Source organism: Callionymus lyra, chromosome 15 (genome assembly GCF_982586985.1).
Source record: "Callionymus lyra chromosome 15, fCalLyr1.hap1.1, whole genome shotgun sequence".
In the NCBI taxonomy this organism is placed as follows: domain Eukaryota; kingdom Metazoa; phylum Chordata; class Actinopteri; order Syngnathiformes; family Callionymidae; genus Callionymus; species Callionymus lyra.
Window position 1 is genome coordinate 5735667 of NC_141832.1, and position 12281 is coordinate 5747947.

The window sequence follows — 12281 nt, forward strand, 5'->3', positions numbered from 1 at the left end:
CCTTGGATTCACTCGAGTTTGTGAAACGTGGTACCACTTTTCCTTCAAGTTGTACTTTGTGAGAAGTACAAGCTGTCACCGTGAACAGTCCCGTCCACCTTGGCTCAGTCCACTTCCTTTACAAACCTTCAGGTAAACGGATGACGCAGGGTGTGGACCGGCCGGTTCCCTGGGCTATATCTCCAACGTCTCCTGGAAACAAAATGAATCAACCAGGGATGAGAGTTGCTCCCAGTAGGGTTTGTACCCCTTAGGAGGTTCCTCATCCTTCACGAGCGTTCCCCGTGGACCAGGCATCCATCGACCCGTCATGAGCTCAAACGTGTGAACCCAGTCCGACGATTGATAGCCTGCCTTATCGCCAGCAGAACCACGGGAAGAGCCTGTAGCCAATTCAATCCTGTCTGCGCACATGTCTTTGCCAAACGTTGCATTATGGTTCTATTCATGCGCTCCACATGAGCCTAGGACTGTGGATGATAAACAGACTGAAACGAATGCTTCGAACCCACATCCTCTCAACAGCCGTCATCTCAGACCAGTTCTGCGGTTGAAGACGGACGTGTTCTCTATTTTCCCAAAACAAGTTCCTGTTTTTTATCAGCTTTTTCTCACGCCTTCATTCACTCGGGGTCAAATTCAGGTTAGATTTCTTAGCCTTGTTGATTGTGTTTTCCGTGGATTCTTCAGTTTATTCTTTATTGGTTAATACATTGTATATTTTATCTATATTCTACAGTCTCTTCCCTCACCTATTATGGTGAGCGGATTACCCGGTACAAGCGAGCAGAATGATTTTTCTCTTCAGGGTGTCTGGACTCTCTCTTAGATAGAGCGAGGGCATTAGGAAGAGGCTAAAGGTTGAGCAGTTGCTTCTCCGTTTTAGGAGGAGTCAGTAGAGGCGTCTTGGACATTTCATTAGAATGACTCCTGGACGCCTGGCTGGTGAGGTCTGCAGCTCGTCTTGGAACACGACACGGTCCCTCTGGCAGATGCACTTGTGGTTCACCACTGAAGCTGCAAATAGTGTTTGAAAAGACAAATCAACCAGACAATACCGAGGAGATTTCATCATTTATTGGCCGATTATTCATGGTTTACAAATATTTGTGATTTGAAAAAATACATCATGGGAAAGAGACATGGTGGTTACAAATGTTGGATCATCTGGTCCAGGAAGTTGATCTATGAGTGATTTATAAAGACGACAACTGTTGTTAGAATCCAGCAGTGATTATTCTTAATAACATGGGCATATATTGGGGCAATCAGGCTGATTCTTTGTTGGTGTTCCAGGCGAGCTCGTAGGTGGTGTTCACAGCTGAATTCTCTTCTGTGGGCTTTTCTTTCTTCACATGCACCTTGAGAGACACAGACCTGGGCAGAGACTTTATGCAACTTTTGCTGACCTCAGCCACTGTTGTGAGGAAGGTTTTAGCAGGGGCTGCTTGCAAAACTTGAGCCTCTGCTGGGCCAGCAGGGGGTGGTGTAGGAACTGTACCAGTAGAACACTGACTGGCTGTATAGCCAAGTCCAGTTCCCCCGACTGCAGTTACCGTACCCCCCACGACACCTAGAGCTGCACCCACTCCCATCACGCAACCCACACCAGCACCCACCACAACTGCAGCGGCTCCAATGGTACTGGCCTGTTTAAAAGCCTCTTTGGCACCCTCAATGGGACTGGCAGTATCAGCTCCAGCATTGAACCCCACCAAGCCCCCCACAAGTGCACCACCTGCAGCCCCCAAGAGAACAGCAGTTTTCCCTGATGTCGCTGCCACCAAAGCTCCCACAGCAGCCTCAACGCTGGCCCCTGCAGCCCAACCAGCAGCAGTCCCTGTGAGATAGGCCCCCCCAGCAGCTGCGAGAGGAGTGAGTGCCCCCAGTACTGCCCCGACCACAAGTCCAGTGGCTACTGCCGAGACCAGGATCTTGATTTTGTCCAGCACAGTGGGGGAAAGCGCTGCTGCACTCCTGAACTGGGTATGTTCCTGGAGAGGAACCCTGTTGTAGTTCTGGAAGATCTTGACTCTGTCCTCTTCATCATTGGAACGGCCTCCATCTCCTCTCTGCAACTGTTCCCTCTTCATCTTTTGTGAAACTCCACCCATGGAGTCATCAGCACTCGACTGTCGCTTCACAGCTGACGCTCGTTTTCTGGCCCTGGTGGCTCCTCCATCCTTCTCCTCTTCGACCAGACGCTTCATCCGCTGCTCCTCCTCTCTGATCGCGGTCTCAGCCGCCTCGAACATATCGTTGGTGTAAAACCCTGTCGGACTCATGTCCACCATGCGATCCACCTTCTCTAGGAGCTTCTTAACCTGCTCAGAACTTCTGTCTTTGTTATTGAAGACATGGAACCTCCCTCCACACCGGTTAACCAGATCTTTAAGGGGTGCAGGTGCCTCTCTGAGGAAGGTTTCTATGCTCTTGTCCTCCAGCTCATCACCTCTGGTGAACAGGACCAGTGTGTGATGACGGACAGCTTCCTCTCCAAATATCTCCGTCATCGCACTGATGGCCTGGTTCTGGTGATCAGTGTAACGGCCGACAGGCACCACCAGAACAAAGGCGTGTGGACCAGGAGCTGACAGAGTCACACTTTTGGCGATCTCCGTCCTAACTTCGTTCTCAGTGAAGGTGGTATCCCCAAAACCAGGCACATCAAGCACTGAAACCTTCCGAACAGAGCTCATCGTCGCCCCCTGGCTACTGCTGTCTTCAGTTTCATCTTCATCTTCATAAGTCAGTTCAGCACTCTCCAGCTGGCAACGTCTGGTGACAGAAGCGCTGCTGCAGCCTGACTGAAACTTAATTTGGCGCAGGATGGTGTTCCCAGACGAACTCTTGCCAGATCCAGTCATGCCAAGAAGGACCATGCGGACTTCTGCTGCCATCTTGAACACACCTGCAAACACAGACACAGACCAATGTTATTGTTATTATTTCCAGTTTTAAATATGTTTATCTCCTTATTATGACACGAGTGAACTTTAAAATGACCTCTTTTTTACAAATAATGTAAAATAGATTTCAGTATGCTCGTTTGGCCGGACGAGGAAGGCAGCAAGAATTGAGACAGGGCATAACAGATATTGCCACAAAGAGTCAGAGCATGCCAGATATTGCTACAAGGTTTCAGGGTTTGCCAGAAATTGCCTCCAGGTGTCAGGGCGTGCCAGATATTGTGAGAAGGTGCCAGGGTGTGCCGGATATTGCCACAAGGTGCCAGGGCCTGCCAGATATTCCCACAAGGTGCCAGGGCCTGCCAGATATTGCCACAATAAGTATATATTTTATTGGGTATTGTTTTGATTGTTTAAGCGCTTTGTGACCCTGGTCTAGAAAGGCGCTCTACAAATATTACCTACTTACTTACTTACTTACTTACTAACTTGCTCCCAATGGGTCAGGGTTTGCAAGATATTGCCACAAGGTTTCAGGGTTTGCCAGATATTGCTACAAGGTTTCAGGGTTTGCCAGATATTGTCATCAAGTTTCAGGGTTTGCCAGATATTGCCACCAGGTTTTAAGGTTTGCCAGATATTGCCACAAGGTTTCAGGATGTGCCAGATATTGCCACAAGGCTTCAGGGTTTGCCAGATGTTGCCGAAAGGTTTCAGGGTTTGCCAGATAATGCCATCAGGATTCAGGATTTGCAAGATATTGCCACAAGGTTTCAGGGTTTGCCAGATATTGCCACAAGGTTTCAGGGTTTGCCAGATATTACCACAAGGTTTCAGGGTTTGCCAGATATTGCCACAAGGTTTCAGGGTTTGCCAGATATTGCCACAAGGTTTCAGGGTTTGCCAGATATTGCCACGAGGTTTCAGGGTTTGCCAGATCTTACCACAAGGTTTCAGGGTTTGCCAGATATTGCCACAAGGTTTCAGGGTTTGCCAGATATTGCCACAAGGTTTCAGGGTTTGCCAGATATTGCCACAAGGTTTCAAGGTTTGCCAGATTTTGCCACAAGGTTTCAGGGTTTACCAGATATTGCGACAAGGTTTCAGGGTGTGCCAGATATTGCCACAAGGTTTCAGGGTTTGCCAGATATTGCCACAAGGTTTCAGGGTTTGCCTGATATTGCGACAAGTTTTCAGGGTTTGCCTGATATTGCCACAAGGTTTCAGGGTTTGCCAGATATTGCCACAAGGTTTCAGGGTTTGCCAGATATTGCCACAAGGTTTCAGGGTTTGCCTGATATTGCCATCAGGTTTCAGGGTTTGCCAGATATTGCGACAAGGTTTCAGGGTTTGCCAGATATTGCGACAAGGTTTCAGGGTTTGCCAGATATTGCCACAAGGTTTCAGGGTTTGCCAGATATTGCCACAAGGTTTCAGGGTTTGCCTGATATTGCCATCAGGTTTCAGGGTTTACCAGATATTGCGACAAGGTTTCAGGGTTTGCCAGATATTGCGACAAGGTTTCAGGGTTTGCCAGATATTGCGACAAGGTTTCAGGGTTTGCCAGATATTGCGACAAGGTTTCAGGGTTTGCCAGATATTGCGACAAGGTTTCAGGGTTTGCCAGATATTGCGACAAGGTTTCAGGGTTTGCCAGATATTACGTAGAAATTGTGCAACGCTCTGTACAGTAACATTAGGACAAAAAACATTGAAGTAAAAAAGCAAATATTTACCATCTACTTTAATTTTGTTCATCATGACTTCCTGGCGGAAGTAGGAAAAGACGTTTCTGAGGTAATGTGGCCCCACCTCTATTGGCTGTGAGCCAAGGGGGCGTATCCAAAAATGTGCCAGGAGACGCCAGAGTTACTCAATACCTGTCACTGCCACTGGGTGGATCTCGCCGTCTCTCCAGTAAGACGTAATAATGGCTTCACTCCTGCAGCTGTAATCACGCTTTGTTTATACAACGATTCCCTTGGAGGTGGAGACCATTGATGACGCGTGATGACAAACCTCCAAGCTTGACCAATCACAGCACAGTGGGTGTGGTTATGGTCAACAAGATTTAATCTCCAGAGAACCAAAGTAATTAAATAATTTGTACATTTTTACACACTGTAATGAACTTATCTTCATTGGATATCATCAGTGAAAGCTCAACCACTCCTCAGGATCTGTGTCAACATTCTTCTCCACACCAGGTGGAATTGGCATTTCACAAACTTCGAGTGAGTAATCACAGCAGAGGAGGGATATTTCAGCGCAATAAAGTCCATTAGCCCGACTTCCCGAAGCAAGGAGGATTAGAAGTTTGACAAACGGTCAAACTAAACCTTCAGTGACCAAGGAGTTCAACACTTCATGTGAGATTCTGACCAACAAGGATCAGATAAGAACTTTATGGCTTCCTGCAGATGCAGAGTCTGTGAAGATGCGAACCAACATTGAAAGTGCTAACAGATGTCTTCACAGGCAAAATGTGTGTGTGTGTGTGTCTTGGATAATATTCATTGAAATGTGTATTACCTGCTTAAAGAAATATACTTGTAAGTGAGTGGAGCTACGTGCAAGGTGTTTGAAGTTATAACAATGAAGAAAGAAATCACATATGAAATATAATAATTGAATGAATCATTATCAAAACCTTCATTTTGTATTCCTTCTAAATTTGTCATGTTTGGTGTTATTTGAATGTCCGCGCTCCGTGGGAAAAGAATCTAGAAAGAACAAATTGTTTTAAAGCATTTTTAATGTACATATGATTTTTCTTGTGTGACGAGAAGAAAAGACAGTTGGAGAGATAAGGAGGAGGAGGGGGTGTCAGTCTGGAAGACCCTTTTCTCGCCGAAGAAACGTCAACCAATCATAAGGGTTTGCCCCTTTTTACGATCACTAAGTTTCAACATAAGAACTGTGTTCAACTTAGAGAATTTGTGTTGTTTCCTCCAAAAGAAAGAGCGTACCTCGTAACATCAGAGTGTACCTCGTAACATCAGAGTGTACCTCGTAACATCAGAGCGTACCTCGTAACATCAGAGTGTACCTCGTAACATCAGAGTGTACCTCGTAACATCAGAGCGTACCTCGTAACATCAGAGTGTACCTCGTAACATCAGAGTGTACCTCGTAACATCAGAGTGTACCTCGTAACATCAGAGTGTACCTCGTAACATCAGAGCTTATCACCTGATGAACTGGGTCTTCACCAACTATGCCTTCAAGACGATCTCCGGCCTCCTAACTTCAGCTCCTGCAAGTCCAAACTGAGGACCGCACTGAAGGATCCGCTTCCAGATCCTTCCAGACTCCGCAAAGTTTCCGAAGTGAACATTCCAGGCGTTCAGCGCGTTCAGGTGAGGCGTCTACAACCAGGAAGCCGACACTGAGATTCATCGGACCGCTTGGTCCCCTCGTCGAAAGAACTTTGATCCCCTCGTTCCTGACTGTCCTCCTCATCATCCTCTCCTTCATCTCCGTTGACATCCACTCGCTTGCCACCTTCATCTGGTCTCCAGCTGCTGCCTAAACCTCGGTTCACCATCTAGTCTAGGTCAAGCTGATCACTTCATCTTGAACTAATTGATTTGTGTCTGGGTTGTTTAATATGCGGGTGGTCCAGTAAGATTCTCGGTTCCGAAACTTGCCATAACAAACTTATTTTTGTCCTTCATTATTCATTCCTTTTTAAATAAATCTATAAAACGTCACGTCGTTGTTCGCGTCTCTATTCTGGTGTAATAACAGTCAATTTAAGAGCCTCTGACTCAGTAAAGAACAGATAATCACGACAAAAGTAGTAAACTTCAGTTAAATGAGATTAAAACTAGTGTTTCATAGTTAATTAATTAGGCCAATTAATTAATTATTATTCACGTAAATATAATAGTTTCCCTTGAACTATAAAACAAGGGTGGAGCCCCCTTTCTTCAGGGAAATCTTACCTAGAGGCCATTTTAAAGTTAAATCTACCAGAACTTAGATGTTCTGAAATTAAAGCTTTTTATAAGGCATATAAAATCACTACAACACGCACACTTTGACACACACGCACATACACACTTTTACACACGTACATACAATTTTAACACATTCACACTTTGACACACACGCACATACACACTTTTACACACGTACATACCATTTTAACACATTCACACTTTGACACACACGCACATACACACTTTTACACACGTACATACCATTTTAACACATTCACACTTTGACACACACGCACATACACACTTTTACACACGTACATACACGCTTTAACACACACACGCTTTAAAACACACCCACATACACACGCACATACACACTTTGACACACGTACATACCATTTTAACACATTCACACTTTGACACACACGCACATACACACTTTGACACACGTACATACCATTTTAACACATTCACACTTTGACACACACGCAAATACACACTTTGACACACGTACATACCATTTTAACACATTCACACTTTGACACACACGCACATACACACTTTTACACACGTACATACCATTTTAACACATTCACACTTTGACACACACGCACATACACACTTTTACACACGTACATACCATTTTAACACATTCACACTTTGACACACACGCACATACACACTTTGACACAAACGCACATACACGCTTTAACACACACACGCTTTAAAACACACCCACATACACACGCACATACACACTTTGACACACGTACATACCATTTTAACACATTCACACTTTGACACACACACGCAAATACACACTTTTACACACGAACATACCATTTTAACACATTCACACTTTGACACACACACGCAAATACACACTTTTACACACGTACATACCATTTTAACACATTCACACTTTGACACACACACGCAAATACACGCTTTAAAACACATGCACATACACGCTTTAACACACACACGCTTTAAAACACACGCACATACACGCTTTAACACACACACGCTTTAAAACACACGCACATACACACTTTTACACACGTACATACCATTTTAACACATTCACACTTTGACACACACGCACATACACACTTTTACACACGTACATACCATTTTAACACATTCACACTTTGACACACACGCACATACACACTTTTACACACGTACATACCATTTTAACACATTCACACTTTGACACACACACGCAAATACACGCTTTAAAACACACGCACATACACGCTTTAACACACACACACTTTAAAACACACGCACATACACGCTTTAACACACACACGCTTTAAAACACACGCACATACACGCTTTAACACACACACGCTTTAAAACACACGCACATACACGCTTTAACACACACACGCTTTAAAACACACGCACATACACACTTTTACACACGTACATACCATTTTAACACATTCACACTTTGACACACACGCACATACACACTTTTACACACGTACATACCATTTTAACACATTCACACTTTAACACACACACGCAAATACACGCTTTAAAACACACGCACATACACGCTTTAACACACACACGCTTTAAAACACACGCACATACACGCTTTAACACACACACGCTTTAAAACACACGCACATACACGCTTTAACACACACACGCTTTAAAACACACGCACATACACACTTTTACACACGTACATACCATTTTAACACATTCACACTTTGACACACACGCAAATACACGCTTTAAAACACACGCACATACACACTTTGACACACACTTTAGTTATATTTGAATGATAGACATGTTTTTTTAGAAAAACATTAAAAATGTTAATATTTTATTCACATAAGTTCTTAAAAACAGGTGAAACTGTCGTTAAGTAAAAGTTTTATTCTAAGTGTTTGTTTTCTAACTTCCGGTGAGACGCAACAAACGGAAGTAGCCACTTGCTAATGCTAACCAGCATGACGTCAACTCTGAGACTCGTAGATAAAGATCGATTTGACAAATGTTTCGTCTCGAGTTTATTTCATCATTTATGTCTTTTCTACGTCATCCGTGGAGAACATGCGACGTGACGCACGAGTCTTAGCGTGTTAGCATTAGCACGTTAGCCGCAGCAAAGACGTCAATCAATGCGTTTCTCACCAGGTTCGATCCTCGTGACGTCACTTCGTCCGCAGAACCGCAGCTGCTTTAACGTCCAGTGGATCCAGACGTCGTGGAGCCGCAGGTTCGGTCTTTGATCTCAACATCTGGTCCAAGCCCGGTGACGTCAGAGCAAACTTTTTTTTAATTTTTTTTAAGATATTTGTTTATTGATTTTTTACATAAAACAATAAGTACAGCTCAACAGTTTAAATGGAATGATACATAGAAAATAGATAATAATAAAAGAAAAGAAAAATATGAAAGAAGAAAGAAGGGAAATAACATTTTTTGCCGCTGTACAAATAAAAGTATACATATATATCCACACGCACTCAAACATATACAGTATATTCATAAAAATGAAAAGATACATTCTTGTATAATTGACAGAAAAGGTAAGAAGAACTAAGACAAAATAAATAAATAAAAGACAGCACAACAAAAGAAATAAAAAAAAGTAAATAAAAAAAATAAAATAAAAATAAAAATAATAAATAAATAAATTTAAAGAAAAAAAAACACAAACAAAACAAAACAAAACATGCCTGGTCCGCACATACACACACCCCACCCCACATAGATAACAACATTATCAATCTAAACAAGCATTTAAAATAAATAAGAAATAAAAGGGAAGATGTTCATGAAGTGACAGTCAAGTGTATTATCCTTGCATAAACCAGAAAAGGTCCACATCCTTTTAAATTTGGTGCTGGACCCTCTTAAAGTGTGGCGTATTTTTTCCAATTTTAAGTTGCTGAGAACTTCTTTCAGCCACGATGTGTGTGATGGAGGTGCTGGTGGTTTCATCTCAACAAGATGAGGCGTCGGGCCAGTAATGTTGCAAAGGCTACTACATCTTTTTGGAGTTTGTTTAGAGGTAGATCAGAAATACCAAATAAAGCAGTTAAAGTGTTAGGTTCTATATTGGTCTCAGTGACCTCTGACAATGTCCTAAAGATGTTTTCCCAAAAGATGGCCAGAGAGGGACATGACCAGAACATGTGTAGATGGTTAGCCGTTCCATTATGACACTTCTCACAAACTGCATCAACGTGGTCGTATATTTTAGAGAGTTTCAGTTTAGTCCAGTGTGTGCGGTGAACAATCTTGCATTGGATCAGTCCATGTCTGGCACAAATACTTGAGGTATGAACACGCTTCAGAACTCCGTCCCATTGGTCCACAGAAATGATCTCCCTGATCTCCTCCTCCCAGAGAGCCTTGATCCCATCCAGAGATGTTGAAGTGAGATTTTGGATTCTATTATAGTTCTGTGTTATTAAGCTTTTCATCACTGGAGTTTGTGAAAGAAATATATCCAACGGAGTTTTTTCAGGCAAATTTGGAAATTGATCAAATGTTTTTTGGACAAAAGTACGGATTTGTAAATATCTGAAGAAGTGTTGTTTAGGAAGAGAGTGTGATTCTGATAATTCTTCAAAGCTCGCAAATGTGTTGTCCTTGAATAGATCTTTAAACGTGTTGATCCCACATCTGGACCAGGTCAAGAATGCATCGTCTACTAATGAGGGGGCGAATATGTGGTTTCTAATGATGGGAGCAGTGATGGGGATTGACTGGAGATTGAAATGACGTTTAAACTGAGTCCAAATCTTTAAGGTGTTTTTGATTATAATATTCTTAATAGGAGCATAAGTGGGACAGTTAACAGGAGAATGAGGGCAGACAGTGAAACTGGTTTGGAAGATGCAGCTTCCATAGCATCCAAGACGGGGGATTGTGAGACCCCTCAAAGTTGATCCAGTACTCAACAATACTATAATAGATTGGGTAAAGCCAATCCTCCATGTGACTTTGACCTTTGCAACAGTTCTTTACGTATCCTTGGGTTCTTTTTATTCCAAATAAATTCCAAAATTGATGTCTATTTTTCGAAAAAAAAACCTGTGGGAGGAATACTGGTATGGATTGAAAGAGATATGAGAATTTGGGTAAAATGTTAATTTTAACAGAATTCACTCTTGCAGCAAGATTAAGAAGTAGTAGTGACCAGCGCTCAAAATCCTTTTGCATCCATTCCAAGCAGGGCTGAAAGTTTGCCTTGAACAGTCCTTGATATTTGCGTGTAATTGTAATTCCTAGATAAACAAAACTTTCATGTGCTACTTTAAAGGGTAAACTATGTAACTGATATTGAGTTGCTAAGGTGTTAACTGGAAATAATTCACTTTTATTTACATTTATCTTATAGCCTGATATAAAGCTGAATGTTTCAAGGACCCTGAGTGTTTCCGGTACTGTCGTGCATAAGTTAGAAATGTATAATAAGAGATCATCTGCATAAAGTGAGACTTTGTGCTCCACGTCATTTCTTGTTATGCCAGTGATTTTAGGATTAGAACGGAGCGCTACAGCCAGAGGTTCGACTGCAATAGCAAACAGCAGTGGACTTAAAGGGCATCCTTGTCTGGTGGATCTGAAGAGTGAAAAGTGTTCTGAATTATTGTTGTTTGTACGTACAGAGGCTTGAGGTGAGGAGTACAACAATCTAATCCAGTTAATAAATCTCTTGCTGTATCCAAATGTGTCAAGAGTGTAAAAAAGGTATGGCCACTTTACCCGGTCAAAGGCTTTTTCTGCGTCAAGAGATATAACATCTTCAGCAGTTCTGTGACTGGATGAGGTATAGATTATGTTGACTAACCTTCTCAAGTTAAAAAAAGATTGTCTATTTTTAATGAAGCCTGTTTGATCAGGAGAAATAATGACCAGGAGTGACGATTCAAGACGTAAAGCTAGAAGTTTGGATAATAGTTTAAAGTCAACATTCAAGAGGCTGATGGTAAGAAGCACATGACAGAGGGTCTTTGTTCTTTCTCAGAATGAGGGAAATAGAGGCCTGTGTAAGAGTTTGGGGTAGTTTAAGTGACTCGTATGATTCGTTAAACATGTCGACCAAGGTTGGAGCTAATTTGTGTAAAAATTTCTTATAAAATTCTAATGAGTAACCATCCGGTCCTGGGCATTTTCTACATTGCATGGAACTGGCTGCAGTGGAAAGCTCTTCTTTAAAAAATAGAAAGTGATGCTTGAGTCCATGTTTTTAACTAGTTCTGGGGGTACAAAAGGAATATCAAGTGATCTGAAAAAACTTTCAAAATCTGAAATATCTGCCTTATTCTCTGACTTGAACAGATTTTTGTAGAAGTCTCTGAACTCATCGTTTATCTTTTCATGATCAGTTGCTATTCCAGAAGGTGTTTTAATTTGAGTTATTTGTCGTGAGGCTGAAATCTGTCATAAC

General features: G+C 42.4%; 1 protein-coding gene across 1 annotated transcript; it reads right to left on the bottom strand.

The window, feature by feature from the left end:
• Window positions 1-1062: 1062 nt before the first annotated feature.
• On the bottom strand, window positions 1063-9269 carry LOC148064639 (uncharacterized). Its single transcript, XM_087809045.1, has 2 exons — window positions 9011-9269; window positions 1063-2911 (listed from the first exon to the last, which is right to left on the bottom strand). The coding sequence occupies exon 2, from the start codon at window positions 2898-2900 to the stop codon at window positions 1269-1271; it is 1632 nt and encodes a 543-aa protein (XP_087665171.1). The 5' UTR covers window positions 2901-2911; window positions 9011-9269; the 3' UTR covers window positions 1063-1268.
• Between the last annotated feature and the right edge of the window lie 3012 nt (window positions 9270-12281).